Source organism: Paroedura picta, chromosome 3 (assembly GCF_049243985.1).
Source record: "Paroedura picta isolate Pp20150507F chromosome 3, Ppicta_v3.0, whole genome shotgun sequence".
Lineage (NCBI taxonomy): Eukaryota > Metazoa > Chordata > Lepidosauria > Squamata > Gekkonidae > Paroedura > Paroedura picta.
The window spans coordinates 167955334-167976214 of NC_135371.1; the positions used below are offsets into that span (position 1 = coordinate 167955334).

At 46.9% G+C, this 20881-nt stretch overlaps 1 protein-coding gene and 1 long non-coding RNA gene across 10 annotated transcripts in view; one reads left to right on the forward strand and one right to left on the reverse strand.

Moving 5' to 3' along the window:
• Window positions 1-20881, forward strand: part of LOC143833479 (uncharacterized) — a 42797-nt gene that overhangs the window by 18056 nt on the left and 3860 nt on the right. Inside the window, exons 1-3 of one of the 2 annotated variants that reach the window (XR_013229645.1) lie at window positions 11303-11454; window positions 17950-18087; window positions 20144-20256. This is a non-coding gene — a long non-coding RNA (uncharacterized LOC143833479). Of the gene's footprint in view, window positions 1-11302; window positions 11455-17949; window positions 18088-20143; window positions 20257-20881 lie in introns of those variants that run through there. The other variant, XR_013229646.1, reaches the window with a different exon arrangement.
• GMIP (GEM interacting protein) overlaps window positions 830-20881 on the reverse strand; it is a 56890-nt gene continuing 36838 nt past the window's right edge. For 3 of the 8 annotated variants that reach the window (XM_077329335.1, XM_077329340.1, XM_077329342.1), the window contains 12 exons: window positions 20624-20761; window positions 20039-20229; window positions 18864-18988; window positions 16839-16925; window positions 15414-15506; window positions 12548-12702; window positions 11069-11257; window positions 10414-10551; window positions 9100-9296; window positions 6601-6889; window positions 5452-5578; window positions 830-4546 (listed from right to left, as the gene is read on the reverse strand). In XM_077329335.1, coding sequence (XP_077185450.1) covers window positions 4200-4546; window positions 5452-5578; window positions 6601-6889; window positions 9100-9296; window positions 10414-10551; window positions 11069-11257; window positions 12548-12702; window positions 15414-15506; window positions 16839-16925; window positions 18864-18988; window positions 20039-20229; window positions 20624-20761 — 2076 coding nt within the window. In that variant the 3' untranslated portion in view covers window positions 830-4199. The remainder of the gene's footprint in view (window positions 4547-5451; window positions 5579-6600; window positions 6890-9099; window positions 9297-10413; window positions 10552-11068; window positions 11258-12547; window positions 12703-15413; window positions 15507-16838; window positions 16926-18863; window positions 18989-20038; window positions 20230-20623; window positions 20762-20881) is intronic. The other 5 variants (XM_077329336.1, XM_077329339.1, XM_077329338.1 and 2 more) reach the window with 5 other exon arrangements.

Consider the following 20881-nt stretch of genomic DNA (forward strand, 5'->3'; position numbering starts at 1 on the left):
TCAGAGGCCAGACTCTGCACTGTAGTTTCTAGGGAGGGAGGCAGGAGGGCTGGGAGTTCCTGGTGATTCCTAGAGTTACCCAAATGTCAGAAAGGGTAGCTCTAGGAATTGCCAGAAAACCGTACCGTTTTTGGTGATCGCTATCCTTGTCACATCCAGGTAGCTCTAGGAATCGCCGGAAATTCTATCGTCAGACCTTCCTGTAATTAGGCAAGGCTTTCTTTTCCTTCATCTCTCTCCACGATGATTGCATCTCCCCACCCTTGCTTTGGCTTCAGTTTCTGTCCATCAGTAGGGTGAGCACTGGCAGACAAAGGCTGCAATTGGCTCGACAGCTCCCCCTCAAAGGGGGCAAGTGAGTACCCATGGATCAGTGCTAACTAGACCTTCCCTGTTGTAATAGTGCCCAATATCTGCCACTTGATGTGGCCACCTCACCTTGCCTCATGGTAGGGTCACCTCTGGGGTGCAACTTCTGGCAGTCCCCCCCAGACGACCCTTACAACGTTGCATGCATTCAGCATCTCACAGGTGACTGTTGTGCGGCAATAGTATACCAGCACAACATCAGCCTATCGATGGGTCTCTGACATTCTGCAGTTGCGCGTGTAGTGGCTGAGGGCCCAGTTCAAACAGGATGCTTGGCATGTGCAATATGCGTGGTTAAGTTCTAACCCAGCTCTCCTATCATCGATCATGGTTCTGAACGAGACCCCTTAGTTATCGACCATGGGCATATTTGCGGCATGTGCAATATGCACAGTAAATTTTTGAACCAGCCTAATTATTTATTGATCACGGGCATACTTATGGCATGTGAAATATGCATGGTACATTTTTTAACCAGCATTTATTGATCATGGGCATACCTGCGGCAACTGTAATATGCACAGTAAAGTTCTGAACCAGCCCTTTTAATTATTGATCACGAGCGTACTTGCGGCAAGTGCAATATACATGTTAATTTTGGACCCAGCCCTCTTATGCATCACTCATAGGCGTACTTGCTTGTTGAATGGACAGTGAGGGAAGCACCACAAAAGCTTTTCCTTTTTTTCTGTACTTCTCCGGTCCCTTTCTTTAAATATCTAAAAAGTATTGAAAGGACCCAATATGGTGAAGGATGCCAACTTTAGGTGGTGAGATTTGTGCGTGGTGTCTGGAAAGTGCAAGGTTTGGGGAAATCGAAGGATCTTACTGGTGTATAATAGACCCTTCAAAGCAACTATTTTTTCCCAGGGGGACTGTTATCTGTCGCTTGGAGATCAATTGTATGCCAGGAGAGCTCTAGGCCCCACCTGGACACTGGCATCCTTACAATGTGGCACAGATCCTTGGTTTCTTATTAGATAAGGCCTCTGATGCTTTGATCTGTTTGACTTCAAACTGGACATGAATGTGATGTGGCACCCATGCTGAAGTTCTTTGTTCTGTTTCAGTGCTGGGAAGGGAAGAGGTTGTGGCTTGCATGCAAAGGGTCTTCATTCTTAACATCTCTAGTGAAAAAGACCCAAAAGATGTTACGGGGAAAGATTTCAGCCTGAGACCCCAGAGAACAGCTGCCAATCAGCACAGACAGTACTGACTTGGATGAACTAATGGTACAAATCAGACTTGGACAGCTTCCTGTATTCCGAATGGACATTCAGGCCTTTTAAACAGCCTCCCCCTCTCCCCCACCTTAAGTTAGAAAGGCCTTCTGGCTTAGATCATAAGAAATACATTAGTTTACTTATCTGGGATTCTGCTATTTCATCACAAAACAGGATGGAATTTAAGAAACATAAATACCCTCTGGCACACTTTCTCGGCTGGGAGATAACCGAGATATCATAGTAGGTTCAGCGCACGCACTTACTCATACATTTGGAACCAGCTGGACAGTGTTATGCTGTGTAATGCACAACTAATGACAGCACATGCTCACTGACTCACTTTGGGGCTGCAAACATTGATTTCAGCAGCGGAACCCAATGCACAAGCTCCTTCCACCTAAAAGCACAAAGAAGTGTTGTGTGCGCATCACAGCTCATGCCCCTAGAGCAGAGTTCTGACTGGAGGACGATGGATCACAGAGCAAGAGTCCAGTCACACCTGAAAGGCTAGCACAATCTGTAGCAGGGTTGGAGCTTGCGTGAGTCAGTGACTCACTTTCCCATGATATAGCTAGGATGTGAGTCTGTCTGTCCTTGTCATTGGAGAGCGGTTTCAGATGCCAAATGAAAACAGCAAATGAATGACAACAGCAGGCGTGATTGAATCAGAATCACACAGAGTTGGAAGAGACCACAAAGAATCATAGAGTTGGAAGGGGCCATCTAGTCCCACCCCTTGCTTAATGCAGGATCAGCCTAAGCATCCAGGAGAAGTATCTGTCCAGCGACTTTTTATAATCAGAGAACCATAGAGTTGGGAGGGACAAAATAGGCCATCTAGTTCCACCCCCTGCTCAATGCAGGATCAGCCTAAGCATCCAATAGAAGTATCTGTCCAGCCACTGCTTATAATCAGAGAACCATAGAGTTGGGAGGGGCCAGACAGGCCATCTAGTCCCACCCCCTGCTCAGTGCAGGATCAGACTCAAGCATCCAGGAGAAGTATCTGTCCAGCAACTGCTTAGAATCATGGAATCCTAGAGTTGGAAGGGGCCAGAAAGGCCACCTAGTCCCACCCCTGTTCAATGCAAGATCAGCCCAAAGCTTCCATGATATGTCTCTGTCCAGCTGCTACTGAAAGACCACCAGTGTGGGGAAGCCCACCACCCCCTTAGGTTGCTGATTCCATTGCTGAACTGCTCTTGGTTTCCTAAAGGATGGGGAGTTTATAAATTTTCTACATTTTTAAAAAATTGTTAAACATTTATCAGGTAATATGACAATATGTGGTCTTGTCAACCCACCCACCTCTCCCGAAATGGCCAATGATGGACCTGGAAGGGGTGAGAAGGTGAGGGTGGCCCTGGGTGGGGCTGTACACAGCTATGTTACCCAAGAAGAAGAAGAAGAGTTGGTTCTTATATGCCGCTTTTCCCTACCCGAAGGAGGCTCAAAGCGGCTTACAGTCGCCTTCCCATTCCTCTCCCCACAACAGACACCCTGTGGGGTGGGTGAGGCTGAGAGAGCGCTGATATCACTGCCCGGTCAGAACAGTTTTATCAGTGCCGTGGCGAGCCCAAGGTCACCCAGCTGGTTGCATGTGGGGGAGCGCAGAATCGAACTTGGCATGCCAGATTAGAAGTCCACACTCCTAACCACTACACCAAACTGGGTCTCCCAACCATATTCTGCACAATCACACCACTTGTAGGGCCTGAAGAATGTTTCAGGGGCTCCTCAATGGTCAAAAAGTTGAGGAAGGCTGCTTTAGGGTGAGAAAAACACCGTTGAAAGGGTGTAGGCAGAGTCTGCTCAAACCTCAGGAGCCAGAGGGGATAACTACAGAATCCCAGAGATTACGTTTCAGTGCCTCCTTCCCCAGGAACATCAGGAGTAGGATAAACGTGCCATCATAAAAGCATAATAAATTATGCAAAATAGGATAAACACAGGTTCACATAATTTATAAGGGTCACAGCATTCACTGTCCCAGACACAGATTTCTTTTAAAAAGTGCAGAGTAAATTCAGCCAGTCGAACGCCATGTCCTACTATGTATTCTTGGCACACCTATGGCACCTTTTCCGAACGTAGTTGGCCCACAGTCCTCCCAGCACTGCTGCCTGCCCGACCAGCCTCAATAGAATTGCAAATACCCAAAGCAGTGTTCTGGTACTCCAAGGGCTTTGCTGCCATCCCTTCCCCACATCCTCCTGTGCACCCCTAAGATGTTGCAGTCCTTCCTTCAAAACCACAGAACTAGAATTCGAGGATCAACACCTTCTCCCCTTCAGAGCTTGGACCACTTAATTTTTGGCTGGCGAGTTGAATCCGGCGTCCTCTCCTTCCTTTGGGAGCAATTATATGCATTGCACTTCAAACAGGTGGTGGCAGTCAACTCTTCAGAGGGAACTCAGTGTGGGAAAAACAGCCAGGGCAGTTTCTTCTCCAGCTTCCAAGACTACCATTGGGGACTCCACCTCTGCAGGGATCACTCACTCCATGCACTGGGTCTCTAGCATTCTAGCCCAACCTGCTTCTCTTCAACAAAGCAACTCCTTTGAGTTCTTCCTTGGGTCCTCTCAGTGTGTCTGCAGGCTTTTCCTACAGGGGTGTCGCCTCCTTGGATTGACAGCACTCTTGGTTCTCCTTTGGAGGCTGGAGCTTGGCCACGATCCGGGCAGTCTCCGGAGTGATCTCAAAACGCTTGCGCCGCCCACGGGTGTCCGGAGAGGCGCTACGGCTGTTGGAACCCATCTCCAGGAGGCTGCTGATCACCTCTGAGCCAGAGAGGGCAGCAGCCAGCAGGGGCAGACTGGAGACTTTGGGGAGGAAGGCGCGCGAATATTTCACAGGGGTTCGGCTGAAACGCATTCTGGACTGCGTGCCGATGACGGCATCCTGGTCGAGCAAAGAATCTTCTGTGTCTTCGTCATCCGTGCCGTTCAGCTCTGAATGATAAAAAGAGGGGAGCAAGATGTGTTGAAAACGTCTACAAAGACAGGAAAAGTGAACACAGAAGACGTTCGGCCAACACTCTGAGAGCCAGCTTGGTATAGTGGTTAGGAGTGTGGACTTCTAATCTGGCGAGCCGTTTGATTCCATGCTCCCCCACATGCAGCCAGCTGGGTGACCTTGGGCTAATCACAGAACAGCTGATAAAGCTGTTCTGAACAAGCAGGAATATCAGGGCTCTCTCAGCCTCACCTCCCTCACAAGGCGTCTGTTGTAGGGAAAGGGAAGGTGAATGTAAGCTGCTTAAGACTCCTTCATGTAGTAAAAGGTGGCATATAAGAACCAACTCTTCTTCCTCTTCCTCCTCCTCCTCCCCCCCCCCACTGCACACCCTCATGTGACTTGTTTTGTCCCCCCGCTCTTTTGGTTTGCTGCCCATTGACCTTGCCTTGACATTGGTGAAGTCCTACCTCACCCTCTTCTGGTTACATGACTGTGGTGTCACTAACCTTCCTATCACACACATGGAGCTTATTGGATCCGATGATCAGGCTCAGAAAGGATGAATACCACTCCCCGTGGACATATCTACACTGGGCTTTCTTGGTGGTCTCCCACCCAGGTACTAATGAGGGCCACCACCCTTGGACTTCCTTGATGGTCTCCCATTCAGGTTCTAACGACAGCTGACCATGCTTAGCTTCCGAGATCTGACAAAGTCGGGCTAGCCTGACCCATCCAGGTCAGGGCAGCATGGGAATGCTTGGATTTTGTGAGCAAGATGGGCTAGATCCCTTAAAGGGGATGAGGGAGCTGCGTGTCCTATTTCTCTGACCTATACCCAAATATGAATCAGGGTTTTTTTTGCAAAATGCCGGACCTGTAGAGATTAAAACTTTACCTACGCTGTCTCTGCTCACAATTGCGGGGGTTTTCTCTGTACACGGTTTGTCACTGGCACTGGTGGTGGGATCATTTTCCACTATGTTGTCATCCTCATTCTGGTACTGCTCAGAGGGGGGTCTCTGCTGGGAAAAGGCATAGAGGTGAGCCGGTCTGCATTGAACTCCCTGTCCAACTTTGTCGCCATGTTGCTGCAAAGCAAACAGAACCCACGGGAGGTGGAACGGGAAGGATCTTTTCGTGTGCGCATGGGAGAGATGTCATTACAACCACTGTATTTAAAAAACCCAAGTGCCACATTTAAAAGTATTTATATTCTCCGTGGCTGCAGGAGGGTAATTCCAACAATACAATCTTAAGCAAAGTTGCATTAATCTAAGTCAGCTTTTCTCAACTTTTTTTACCGTCAAGAAACCCCTAAAACATTCTTCAGGCTTTGAGAAACCCTGGAAGTGGTGTGGCCGTGCAACACATGGAAAATTAACATGGCAGGGAGAAATGTTCTAGTACAGTGCTCATTCTCTCCATATGAGCTTTTCCAATTTATTTTCTTGGCTCGTGTGTTACTTTCCGCCCCCTGTTCCACATGAGTTTTGTTCCCTCAAGTGGTCGCTTGCATATTACATTCGTTTATGTCCAGCATATCTCCCCACAGCTATAAACTGCAGGTTTTTATGTGGGATGTAAAGCCATGTAATATCAAATTTACCACAAGAGGGAGCAAAGTGTGTGAAACAGAACCTCCCTCCCCCCAAAGGAACACGAACACACAAGCCAGGAAAATGAGAACGTGGAAAAGCCTGGTGTTTTAGTGTTTGTATTTCAAACAAATGATTCTCTTTCCTGCAACATGAAATGATACAGCCGAGAAATAGAGCTTTAGTTTGGTTTCCTGATTTCCCAGTCCAATTTTTAGACTAAATTCAACCAGTTGTCTGTAGTTCTGTCAGCCTTGATTGGCATGCCAGGTCTTTATTTATTTAATTAATGTATATACCGTCCTCCCTAGTGGCTCAGGGTGGGCCGCTGCTGTAATAGACCATGCATACCAGACGGCTCCCATTGGATCTGCTCTTCTTAAATTCCGAACAAACCTATTTTTCCCCTGGGAAGGCAGATATTTAAGGATCCCCTCCCTGCTTCCTACCTCTAAAGATGCATCGATTTCTCTTGTGTTGCTCGGAAGACCTGCACTGGCATTTCCTTCTCGCAAAGAATTTTCCCGCTCGCAGAAACCAGTTGAAGGGAGGTCATCCATCCCAAAAACCTTTTCGTAGTTCAGGATGAGAAACTCTACCAGTTGGGACTGATATCCTGACTCCACAAGGCATGACATGGACACGTCATTCCCAGTGGAAGGGTGGATTAGCGTAGGGCCAAAGATGATCCCCAGGTTGTTGGCAGACATCTTGTTCTCCTCATATCTCTCGGACACCCTTGGAGAGAGAAAGATAGGACTTAGTATGTTTGTACTCTGCTTGAATGACATCTCAGAAATGACAATATGGTGTTTGGTGTTCCATTTTGTATGCACTTAGCAAGTGTGACAACCTTATGATTCCATGGAGTCAAGATTCACACAATTTAAAAAAAAAATGTACATGGGAGAGTGGCGTTGAACCGCTGATCAGTAGTCACAGGGACTGTCCAGTAGGGGCTGTGATAACAATTCCACCCAGTAATCTCAATGGATCTGGGGGAAAGGTGGGTAGGGTAAAGTGCCATCATATCTCAGCTGATGTAGGGCAACCATTTAGGGTTTTCAAGGCAAGTATTGAACATAAGTCATTTGGCATTGCCTGTGTTTGAGAGGCAATCTTAGACTTTCTTGGGGGATATTTCATCCAAGTACTAACCTGAGCTGATCTTGCTTTCCTTCTGAGATCCAATAAGATGGGATTTACCTGGCCCATCCAGGGCATGACCCCAAACATATCTTTCGATTTTTTTTTTAATCCCTTTCTGGTTGACTATAGAAATTACTACTTATGGGCAGCCATTTCTTCTTGGTCTGATACTAGGGGCTTTCCTACGTTCTCATTTTCCTCATTTGTAAGTTCCTGTTACTTCTGGGTTTCCCCCCTCCCTTCTGCATGTGTTTGACTCCCTCTAGTGCTCACTTCAATATTACATCACTTTATGACCAGCATATCTATTTTTTTAATGCTAGACATAAAGGTGTAATCTTAAATTGACCACTGGAGGAAGCAAAACATATGCAGAACAGAAAAAACAACAACCTCAAAGTAATAAGAACATATGAGTGAGGAAAATGAGAATGCAAAAAACCCATAGATATTTTTTACAGGGGATCTTTCTAGCAAGAAAGCAGCTTTAGCACGGGATGATTTGGAGCACAGGGACAGAGTGTCAAAACTTTAACTGTTACCACTCTTTTCCCAAGACACTTTCCTCTACTTATGGGAGTATATTTGTGAGGGTTAAAGTGTCTTGGACTCTACAGGAAGGATGCTGCAAGGATGGATTGGGAATGGGTTCAGCATTCCTCACTGCTTCTCTGTACTAGATCACATCCTATTGAACCTCCGTTTCCATAATATTTCAACTATCCTATTTCCAGGAAGTTTTTCCACATTGGTTTGCCAGCCAGAGAAGATGTCTGAATATTGCAGAAGGCTTTGCAAACATTTTTAGGGTGTGTTATTGGGTCATGACATGGCCTGGCAACTGTTGGGAGATGGGGAGAGGTGGGTATTTCTCCAGGGGGGAGCAGCAATTAGCATCCCAGAAGCAGTGGCATTGCACTGGGGTGACACATGAGGCAGAATGGATAACCTTGAGCCAGTCACAGTTCTCACAGAACTCTTTTGGCCTCACCTGCCTCACAAGGTGCCAGTTGTGAGGAGAGCAAGTTAAGGCAATTGTAAGCCCTTCTGAGACAAATGAGACTTGCTGGGTGACCTTGGGCCAGTCACTGTTCTCGCAAAACTCTTTCAGCCCCACCTACCCCACAAGGTGCTTGTTGTGGGGACAGGAGGGGGAGACAATTGTAAGCTGCTTTGAGACTACTTGGGTAGACAAAGGCGGAGCGTAAAACCCAACTCTTCTTCTACAAGGGAGAGGAATGGGAAGGCGACTGTAAGCCGCTTTGAGCCTCCTTCAGGTAGGGAAAAGCGGCATATAAGAACCAACTCTTCTTCTTCTTCTTCTTCTTCTACATGCACCTAGAGGAGTAACTTTCTAGAAAACCTCCAGGCCTTCACATCTTTACATGTACTGTTGCCTGGAAACTCATTTGGCTTTCAGCCAGTTAGTCTTAGCTTGCAATTCTTATATGCAATTCATATTTAGAAGAATATCGCTATGGGGAAAAATATATTTGTCATAACAATGTTACATCCGAGTGGTATCGTTTTATGCAAGACAATAAAATGTAATCAAGGAAGCTACATTTTCTATGATTTCTCTTGACCAAAGCAAGCAAACTGAAATAGAAAAGGGAGTGGTTAAAAAAGGAAAGGCAGAGCCGAAGGGGAGGAGCCAGTTAGAAGGGGCGTGGCTAGAAGAGAAAGGGACTGTACCAATGGGAAAAGAGGGCTCAGTTATACATTTCTGCCCACAGCCCACAAAAACTTGTAACTGGCCCTTGCAACTGAAAAACCCACACCCTAAGAGATCTGTGTACCTGTACAGGTGAGCAATGAGGTGCCGTAAGGTGTTATAATTTGTGGCTGGCAGTTTGCTCAGCATATCCTTTGTGCTCCTGATGGCATCGGCCAGGGCCTCGGAATCCTCTCCCGCCCCATCTTCAGGCCTTGGCAAGTTCTTTGCCAAGGCTATGAAATCGTCGTAGAGTTTGTACGGAAGCACAGGACTGGACAGCTGCAGGGTAAGCAAATCTGTGCTCATTAAAAAATATGGAGGAGGGACATATAAATGCCTAATTGTGCAGGTGGCTCTTTGTAAAGCTGTGACTTCTTCGGGTAGTAAAAAGTTCCAGCTCTTCAAAGCTAGCATTTGCTTCGTTGATAGGTATGTCAGACATTCAAGTCGGGAAGTTCTGAGTTGCACCGCAGCAGAGGGAGTAACCGTCGACTCTCTTCTCCAGAACGCGATGCGTCTACACCTAAAGGATGCCAGCCTCCAGGTGGGGGCTGTGTAATCGTTACTCTGAAAGGGTAGTTAATAATGCTTCCGAAAGTGCAAACAAGTCATTTATAAAATATCATAAAGACAATCATCATAGCCAAATAACACTATAAATCTGCGTACAATAACTCAACAATTCAACAGGTGTGATTCAAAACATAATTCAGGCAACAGTTCAACCAAGTTAGTTCCAACTGACATCCAAATGAGGATCCGATAGCCCCCCCCCCCCCCGTTTCACAAGGTGGCTTCTACAGTAGCCCTAAATACTTGAGGTGAAACAGTGTAATAATACAAGGTCTCGAGAATGTGCAGCTTATAGTTTTAAAATCCTAATGTACATAGTACATGACAAGTAATAATGTTATCAAGTTCCCTTGATTACACAGCTCCCTTTTCCCTCTGGTATTTTCTATTTACTGGGTACCGCAGTTTTTGTTTCTTCCAGATGGGACCTGGGGATCCCCCAGAATTACAGCTCATCAGGCAACAGAGATCACTTCCCCTGGAGGTGTTGGGATACTGAAATATGTTTTTAATGTAAATGTTAAAGTTTAACATGAATTATAATTGTATTTACTGAGCCTCATGGGAAGGGCGGGCTGCAAGAATAAATAAAAATTTATTTATTTAAGCCCATCCAGTTCCTAAGCCCCGACCTCTGCAGGCTCTACCCCCAACGTCTCCAGGTCTTTCCCAACCTAGAGCTGGTAACTCTACCAACATCTAATCTTCTCAGAGAAGATACCCCTCTCCTCCCAAAAAAGATTTGAGGATTTGTTGGTGGTGCTAATGTCTGAGTCACAGACATGAAACGGAGCACTGAGGATATCTCACGTCTGCGCCTTACCGTCATAAGGAAATGTTTGAGGACGCCCGTGATGTCGTGAGGCGAATGATCGGAAAGCTCCACCAAGCTCCTGCCATGTTCGAAGGCCTGGCACAGCTTCTCCATCCGCGCTTTCGCCCCGCTCATTCGATAAATACCCTGCATTGAGGAGTCAAAGGAGAACCAAGTAAGGGTACAGGCTGACTATGGAAAACGGTGATTTTGGAACCGAAAAGACAATCCCTCTGACCCAGCAGTGTGGCGATCGCGGCAGGGCAGAGAGGGAATGGATGTTCATGCCGTTTTTATTATTGTATTGGTGGGAGATGTTAGAGTACTTTGCTAATGCTTTGGCAGGCCAATGGTGGAATTTGAGAAAAGATGTGCCAGCAAAACCAATCCGTGTCCTCCTCATCTAGCACCGCTACATAATACATTTTGTCTCTGTTTTTGTGCTAGCTAAAGAAGAAGAGCTGGGCTATCCAGGTTGGGTGGGGGGCACAGACTGGGAATTCATCTAGGGGCCCATGATGGGCTTTGACAGCCACGTGAAAGGTAGGTCTCCTGTGGCTGCTAGTTTCAGAGGGTCAGGAGCAAAACCGTGGAGGATCTGGGAAGGCGGTATAATGAACGAATGAACAAACAAACAAACAAATGAACGAACGGAATGGGTTACCTGCACACCCAGGGCCCGAGCTTCTATCTCAGAAGTACACTTGACCACGATGAACGGCACCTCCTCCTGGAAGTCCCGTGGCACTTGAGTGAAGTCCACCCCAAAAAGTGGCACCCGCGTCGGCAACTTCTGATGACCACATTTAATGAGAAGACTCTCCAGGCATTTTTTGTGACAGGTCAGGGAACACTGTGAATAACCGAGAAGGACAGTAGGATCTTTCGTACATCCGTCTTTAATCTATGTTCCTTTACCCAGAGTAGAGCCCAAACGAGGTTGGCCGGAGTCTGCCCTGCTTTGCTTCTGAGATCTGATTGGATCGGACTCGCCTGGCCTTTCCACAGACCGTGCAAAACTAAGTCGTTCAGGAGAGCATCGCTATGCAGGTAATTAGGGCTGTACTGTCAGGAAAGATGCTTTATTATAAGGAGAGGGACTGTGTCCTACACGACTGTGTACAGCACATATTGGCTGCTGACATAAGATTGATCATCATTGATAGCAAAGCCCAACATCCCATGTGTGATGACGTCACTTCTGGGTCTTGTGGTCAGTGATGTAGGCACAGAACTGTGCTGCTCTCGGTAAGTTGTCCCCCCCTTCCCCGCCAGTTCCCTGGAGGGACCTGGGAACCCTATATGTGTGTACATGTGTGTAGGTTCTTAATGTAGGTTCTTAAAAAGTAACCAGGCAAGGAAGTGCTCTTATTCCCAATGGCATTCTTCAAACATTTTGCACTTGAAGCAGAATTTCCAAATGAGACGGCATTGCATCCTTGCTTTTAATGATGCATAAAAATGGTAGCTGAAGTCAAGGCAATCCATCTTCTGTTGACTTCCTTCCTATAACACTTCAGACTGGGTTGGGGAATCCCTGGAGACTTTGGGAGTGGAGCCAGGAGTGGGCGGGGTTTTGGCCAGGGAGGGACCTCAGTGGAGTCTGATGCTATGGACCCCACCCTTCCAAGCAGCCATTTTCTCCAGGGGAACTGATCTCTGGAGTCTGGATGGGGTTGGCTGCTCTGGGTTGGGGAATACCTGGAGACTTTGAGGGTGGAGCTGGGAGTGGGCGGGATTTGGGACAGGAGTGACCTCAGTAGAGTCTAATGCTATGGTGTCCCCCTTCCAAAGTCGCCATATTCTCCCAGGGAACTGATCTCTGTAGTCTGGATGGAGTTGCCAGCTCTAGGTTGGGGAAAACCTGGAGACTTTGGGGGTGGAGCCAGGAGTGGGCGGGATTTGGGGCAGGGAGGGACCTCAGTGGACTCTAAGGCTATGGAGTCCACCCTCCAAAGCAGCCATATTCTCCCAGAGAAGCTGATCTCTGTCACCTGGAGATGAGCTGTAAAACCGGAGGATCCCCAGGTCTCACCCAGGGACTGGCCTCCATACCTGAGCAGGAGAACTTGCTTCAACATCACACCTTTTTAGGCTGCCAAAGAGCCTTCTCTCTTCCAAGCCCTGCAGGCCCCCCGCTCACCTCTTCACACTCGGCGCCGCTGACCATGAAGTTCTCGCACTCTCGGCATTTCGAAGGGCCCCGGAGCTTCCGCAGCCGGTGGGTCTGAGCAGCGCTGGACAAGACAATGTTCTTGTAGTGGCACGGGCCATTTTCAGAGGCAGCGTCTGTGAGATCTGAGGAAGGAATGAGGTATACAAATGGCCATTCTGGTGGAGAATTCATGTCTGAAGTAGACCGGAAGGACCAGAACGGCAAATTTGGTCTTAAATACACATCATGTTTCCCCCAATCTCCTTGTTAGTCTTGCCAACCTCCAGGTGTGGACCAAAGATGTCCCAGAATTACAACTGATCTCCAGTGTACAGAAATCAGTTCCCCTGGCAACAAAGGCCACTTTGATGAATGGGCTATATGGCATTAGACCAGCAGTTCTCAACCTCGGAGTCGTGACCCCTTTAGGGTTCGATCGACCCTTTTCCCAGGGGTCGCTGAAGCTGCCGCCACCGTCACCGCACCACAGTCTTCCTAATGCCACTGCCTTCCTAATGCCGCGACCCCCTTTGGGTTGCTGGGGGGGGGGTGCCAGCATTAGGAAGGTTGAGAACCACTGGATTAGACCCCGCTGAGCCCCCTCCCCTTCCCAAATCCTGTCCTCTCAGGCTCCATCTTCAAATCTCCAGGAATTTTCCAGCCCAATGTTGGCAACCTTACTTCCAGTCTGTTACATCTCTGGTGTTTGTGTTCTTTCTCCGTCTCTTCTAAACCCGATTTGTGAAAATTGATTTGAACTGATAACGCAAGTCACTGAGCCAGCCTTTGTAGATTAGTCACACATAGCAGCTGCAAGGCTGCTATGACATAAAATTTTGCTACTTCCCTCTTTGTGGCTTCTCTGTACTTCCTGTTCACTCACGGTGGCCGTTGCATTTCGGAATCAAATTTTATGCGGTTCCTGTTTGGGGAAGAGGGGAGGCAGACTTACGGCTTTCCCCCTTGCTGCCAAAGCTATTCCTCGTTGGATTGTGCCTTTCTTATTTTTCATGTGTTGTAATTTCACAATTGTGCAATTATGAAGAACAAGATGAAGAGTTGGTTTTTATACCCTCCTCAGAGTCTCAGAGCAGCTTAAGTTACAATCTCCTTCCCCTCCTCTTCCGACAACAGACACCCTTGTGAGGTAGGTGGGGCTGAGAGAGCCCTGATATTTCTGCTGTGTGAGAACAGCACTGTCAGGGCTGTGACAAGCCCAAGGTCACCCAGCTGGGGAGCAGGGAATCAAACCTGGCTCACCAGATTAGAAGCTGCTGGTCTTAGCCACTAAACCAAGCTACACCACTACACAAAAAAACAAACATTAAGGCTCAGTTGCTTTCTCTGCAAAGAGAAAACCAGCAGTTAGCGTTCCCCAACACTTGAGTGCTGAGGACAGATGGACACATACATGGCCAAAGAGAGTGGATATTAATTAAGCTGAGGAACAGAAGTGACGGTGAAAAGGAAGAGTGAATAAAGGGAGAGCAAACGGGATTTGGGGCTATATTAAAAGAAGTATAGTCCAGATCATGTGAGGTGATGTTACCACTTTACTCTGCTCTGGTTAGACCTCACTTGGAGTACTGTGTTCATTTCTGGGCACCACAACTGAAAAAAGATGTAGAGAAACTGGAGCATGTCCAGAGGAGGGCTACAGAGATGGTGAGGGGTTTGGAGACCAAGTCGTATGAGGAAAGGTTGGGGGTCCCTGGTCTATTTAGGCTGGAGAGAAGACGACGAAGAGGTGATATGATAACCAAATACTAGGGGGGCTGTCACATAGAAGATGGAGCAGAGTAGTTTTCTGTAGCCCCAGAGGGTTGGACCAGAACCAATGGGTTGAAATAATTTTCAGCTAAACAACTGGAAGAAGTTCCTGACAGTTAGAGTGGTTCCTCAGTGGAACAGGCTTCCTCAGGAGGTGGTGAGTTCTCCCTCTTTGGAAGATTTTAAGCAGAGGCTAAATTGTTACAGAAATGTTGATTTTATGAACTTAGGCAGATTGTGGGTGGTGGGCAAGAAGGGATGTGCCAGTGTTTGTCTCTTGTGGCCCTTCCTTGCAAACCCAGGGAATTGCTAGTTGCCGCTGTGGGATAGTAGGTGAATTTCCTCCATATCCGTCTAGATTATGGAGATTTTTGGTGAAGGGATCACTTGGGCATGAAATTGGGGTTACCGTGGGTAGGCAGGTAGTTGTGAGTGTCCTGCATCGTGCAGGGGGTTGGACTAGATGACCCTGGGGATACCTTCCAACTTCTATAAACATGTAGAGAAAAGCAGGGCATTTACTGAATGCCTCTTACTCATAAGTAAACACACGATACAAATTTTGCCCATGGGGAAATTACTGACTTTTTAAATACGGCAATAGCTTCACAGTGTGGAACCCCTTTCTCATCAAGTTCCCACCAACTCATGGTGACCTCGTAGGGTTTTTGAAGACATAGTCAGAGGTTGTTTGCCATTGCTTATCTCTGCATAGCACCCCTAAACATCCGAGGCTGTCTCCCATCCAGACACCAACCAGGGCCAACCCTCTCTAGCTTTTCAGATCTGATGAAACTGAACAAGGGGAGCAACCTCTAGCTCTAGCTTAGTCACATGACCTGGGGGCGGTAATATTCTGCAGTCCTTCTCTACATTGTTGGTGGCCCTTTCTGGGAATGATGGATGTGCCCTGTCTGCAGTTTGTGACCTTCAGACAGACGCATTCCCTTTTTGTTCAAGATTTGCCTGTGCGCCCACCATCCATCATTAGACTGTAACTAATAAAAAGACACCTGTTTCACTACTCATCTCACCACCTAGGGCTGGTTTGTGTGTGGGGGTGAGGAGGGGTGTTGTTTCTCACCATTGTCATAGGCTGGTATAAAATCTTTGTCTTCAAAATCATCTGAGGAGGACATAGTGCCAGTGGATGGAGCTTTCAGCAGCTTCTGATGAGCTGGTCATGAACAAAAAGTTGATCCGGTCAGACATGGAAGACTAAAGGGAAACTCTATATGTTCCGAAATATTAATCTTCTGAATCCCAGAGCCAGGAGGCAACATCAGCGGAAGGCATCGGCCTCTCTGTCCTGTTGTTGCCCTTCCAGAGGAACTGGTTGGCCACTGTGTGAGACAAGATGCTGGACTGGATGGACCACTGGTGTGATCCGGCAGAGCTCTTCTGATGATCTTATGAAGGCCTCAGTCTCTCTGCCCCATTGTTGGCCCTCCAGAGGAACTGGTTGGCCACTGTGTGAGGCAGGATCCTGATGGACCATTGGTCTTATCCAGTAGGGCTCTCCTGATGTTCTTATGAAGGCCTCTTCCTCTCTGTTCTGTTGTTGGCCCTCTAGAGGAACTGGTTGGCCACTGTGTGAGATGGGATGATAGACTAGATGGACCACTGGTCTGACCCAGCAGGGCTCTTCTTATGTTACGTTCTAATCCAGTAGTTTTAAAGCCAGTCTAAATATTTCTGGATAAGATATTGCTTTAAAAAAAAGTACTCCAATAATATATGAAACAATAGAACAAGCGAAGAGGACAGCATGGATAAGATAGGGAAAATAGACATAATTATACAATTATCAATTGATAACGTGTTATTACAGTTATGATAAGAGCATGAGCATTATTTTATGTTCAATAATGATTATTGATGTAGGACTTTTTTCACACGGGTCTTTGGCTGGGCCCACTGGCTGGAACAGTGGAGCTGGGTGTAGTTGGGTTTAGATATTCATTAAACCACCATCTCTTGTTGCTGCTGTTTATTTTGTTTTATGGGGATTTATGGGTTTTATATTGCAATTCTAACGTTGTTGTAAACCGCCATGAGACGACCAGTCGTGAGTGGCGGTATACAAATAAATAAATGAAAAAGAAATAGGGCCCTACTGTTTTAGGGACGGAGTTTATCAAACCCTGGAACATGAAATATGGGTTCCAGTTACAAACCTGGATGGAAACACTCATGGCGGGTGGCCTGAGAACTGGAGAAGTAGTAAAAATCTTTCCTGCATGGTGTCACAGTCAGTCTCTCAAAGAGCAGTATTGGATGTTCCCCAATCAAGGGATTTTCCTTGATTCCCACACAGAGACTATGTTGAAAAGTACGGTCACCAACTTTGGGTGGTTCCCAGTTCCTAATTCACATTTTCTAGTCCCTTATTTGTGAATCCAATGACAAATGCTGAGGACGATTTAAAAGCCCTGCACCCAACATAAGGTTTAGGTCTTCAAATAAATAGTAGGCATGTTGAGATGAAAGAGGAAGGTGTTCATCTCACCTGGACTGAAGGTGGGGGAATCCAAGGAATGGCCCTCTGTGCTCCCTCCCAGACTCTCTGTGTCGCTGTAGAAGGATTTGTTGGGACCTAGATGACAGGAATGAGAGCAGAAGCTGTCTACAAATTTAAAAAAACAAAGGAAAGGCATTGATTGTGTCACCGTTGTCCACAGAACCTCTTTGTGCAATGAGTTTTGCAAGTATCTGGTCTGTTTTCAGGTGGAACCAGAGAAGACCTGATTTCTTTCCCCAGGAGGAAGAAGCTAGTTAATGTCACAAAGCTTTGTGGGTGCCTATTGTGGGTGCCTGTCATGTCAATGTAGCAAAGCAATACCATTCCACCTTGAGGAACCGTAGTGTTCCCTGGATTATGGAGAGGTTAACATTATGGTTGGAAGCCCCTGGATAATGCAGTGGTTATTCTACTTGGGGAAAATCACTCTGAAAATATGAAGGCTTTCAGTCCTAACCATAATTTTTGCAGGCAGAAGAGGCAATTCTCTTCCGATTCTCCACACTGTGGACACCTGCTTCACACACCTCACTGTTCCTCCTTCCTTATATAGCCAAAGAGAGGGGGTGGGGGAAATGGGCTGGGGGAAAAATCATCTTAAAAGACAGTGGGAAATCTGTTAGAGAGTCAGCAGGTCAGAAAGCATTACTGGAATCATTCAATTTGGCCTCCGTCTACTCTGCGCCATGAAATTCATTCTGACTTTTACTAGATGAAGGTAATTTCCGTGCACCAAAGTGCAGCACCTTATTTAGGAGACGTCCCTGTCACGATAGAATCTATCTCCCCCGGCAGCGGCTGCCAATAATTAATCAGCCTTCTCCCTTTGAGGCAATCTATCCAGTAACCTTTCTAGCTATGTGTGAATCTGTCACCGAGGGAAAGTCCGGAGGTACTTGGTTTCCCTAGCTCAAAGAAAATAACTAGGTGGGGAAGGAAATATTGACTGCTTTCAAATATTTCAAGTGAATAAATATTCATCTAATCCATGAGGGGCTTTTTTAAAAGATGGCACGTTGGTTTCTATACCTCGCTTTTCATTGCCCGAAGGAGTCTCAAAGCGGCTGACAATCGCTTTCCCTTTCTTTCCCCACAACAGATCCCTTGGGAGGCAGGTGGGGCTGAGAGAGCTCTGAATCAAACCCGGCTCTCCAGATTAGAGGCGGCCAACTCTTCACTGTTGCACCAAGCTGGCTCTAGGATGTTTAAATTGCTGGATGGGAGAACTGAGTTAAAGGTCAGTCACTTTCATCAGCGTTCTCACACGGCCTCTCTCTTAGAATAAAGAATTTGCCTTTTCTTCTACAGAAATCATCCCTAATCAAAAGGTCACTTATGCATGGGTTGTTTGTCCCAATCTGGATGCTTTTGGAATATGGGTTTCCCTCCCGTTTTTGCAAAGCATCAAGGTGCTTCCTTGTACCTTCTTGGCTTTTCCTGTTTCCAAACCTGTTTTGCTTTGATGTTTTAGGAAAGATTTTAGCCATGTTGTGGTGACTTTAATGTGTACAGGAAAATCTGGACCTTCTCAGTTCCACACTATTGGAATTGCAATCAGTAAGTAATCCGGTGAAGTCAGCTTTGAAGGGCTGTTGTTAAGTTGTATAAGCAGCTGAGCTGTACCTATGTGCTCACTAGTGACACCTAATGGTGACTCCGCCCAATTCTTTCTTTAGGAAGAGCAGATCAGAGTATGCCTTTGCTGAAGCAAGGACTCTGTCTAAGCTCTCTTCATCTGCTGATATGTGGGCATGTAGTCTGCTTGCAGCACAGCCATAGGGGCTTGCAATGTGTTTCTTTTGTAACTATTTCTCCAGAAGGACTCAGGACCAAGCCAAGTCCAAAGGTCTCAACAAAATTCCACTGGCGGCTACAAGCTCAAAAAACTCTGGGAGCTACTGAAAATGAAAGTTAAGAAATCAGAGAACTTCATAGACGTTTAAATAACTATAATTGGGATTTTCACATATCACATTAACTAATCCAACGAACTTGGATTTCCACATATCTTACTTTGCTCGCTGCTTACAGAAGACACCTTTCCAGAAGTGTCTTCCAACGAACTGTTGAGGTCGATGGCCGAGGAAGAGATGGGACCAGAAAGTGCGGCGTTCTTTCTCCTGCCACAGGAGGGGGACCTGAGAAAGCAAAACACCCCATGTATGTCTTTCCCAAAAGAAACCAAAAGAAGAACTAGTGATGAATGGGCACACCCTTTCGGAAACATCCCAATGAATGAATTAACATGGGACAAAGAACACCAACTTATTCATTCAGTGGCACGACATGTTGCCACTGCAGGTACATTGAGAAGGAGCTTCTGCCATGTATAGTGGGCTCTGGTTTGCCCTATCAAGCCACAAGGGCTAAAATCCCTTCCAGAATTAAGAAACTGAGAGCAGCATTGTGGTGATAAGAGCGTGCCATCATTAGCATGTTTTGCCACAGGTTCTGTCTCTTCTAGGCGTGCTGGTTCAGGCCACGCTTCATTTTGCTTGATCACCTTTAGAGTTGTTGGTCCTGTGCTAACAACCCCCAGGAATGTTCAGGGACAGAGTCTGGGGAGGGGGAGCATCACTTCTGGGTGATCACTCCAAAGTGACCTTTTGACATTCACGATGATCCTCTATCCAATCTCTGTTGTAAAGGCCATGGAGGTTTGGGGTAAATTGGGAATGTTCAGCCTGGAGAAAAGGAGGTTGAGAGGGGACATGATAGCCCTCTTTAAGTATTTGAAAGGGTGTCACTTGGAGGAGGGCAGGATGCTGTTTCTGCTGGCTGCAGAGGAGAGGACACGCAGTAATGGGTTTAAACTTCAAGTACAACGATATAGGCTAGATATCAGAAAAAAAAAATTCACAGTCAGAGTAGTTCAGCAGTGGAATAGGCTGCCTAAGGAGGTGGTGAGCTCCCCCTCACTGGCAGTCTTCAAGCAAAGGTTGCATACACACTTTTCTTGGATGCTTTAGGATGCTTAGGGCTAATCCTGCGTTGAGCAGGGGGTTGGACTAGATGGCCTGTATGGCCCCTTCCAACTCTATGATTCTATGATTCTATGAAATTCCTACAGCGTTGCAGACAGCATGATGTCGCTCCTGGCTCTGGGTAACCTGCCCAGGGCTGTCAAGAAAACCTGATATAGACCAAGAATTTGGGTGGGTGCGGGTTTAAAGGTTGTACCTCTTTACCTTGACATGGAGGGTACAAATTCCTTAAAGGTGTACTCCGCCAGTGGAAGTTCTTTTCTCTGCTGCCTCTGAATGAACTCCAAATATTTCTCGCCGACCTTGTAGGGTTTGCAGAACTCTGTGAGGACCTGGTATCCCTCAGGGATCCGCTCAGCTTGGGCTTGCCGAAGCTTGAACATCCTCAAGGTGACCTGAGGGGAACAACACCCGTAAAGAAGGTGAAAATTAATGAACTTAAAATGAAAATCTCATGAAGATCAGAATTAGAAGTGCCCCACTGATGGCAGCGGCACTCTCTGGGAGCTCCCCCGCCCCCACTTACCCGAATTCAGAAGAGCATCTGGCATGCTGATGTCACCCAGAAGTGACAGCAGCATGTCAGAGTTGTTGGGGGTTAAAATATAGTAAAAAATTGGCCTCAAACCATAGAGTTTTGCCCCAAACCAAGAGCATTACTCCCGATGACCCCAGCATGCTGATGTCACTTCCGGGTGACATCAGCACGCCAGATGGTAACTTTCCCTCATGTTGTTGGAGAGAGGTTGAGAAGGGCGAGAGGATTCCTAGCAGGTAGTGGCCACTCACCCGCGTCATCACTTCGTCTCCTTGATACACCAGCTTGCGGATGTGGGAGATGATCCTCTCCCTAACTTTCTTCAGCTCCTGCTGGCGGGCGTGGACATCACTGATGCAGGATTTATAGACGATTTCCGATTCCTGAGCCTGGGGGGAGCGCAACACAAAATGACGGGAGAGCTGGGAAAGTGCTGAGAAATGAAACCGGGGATGTTTGAAAAACTTGAAGAAAAGAACTTGAAAAAAAAAGATGGGACACGTTTTTCA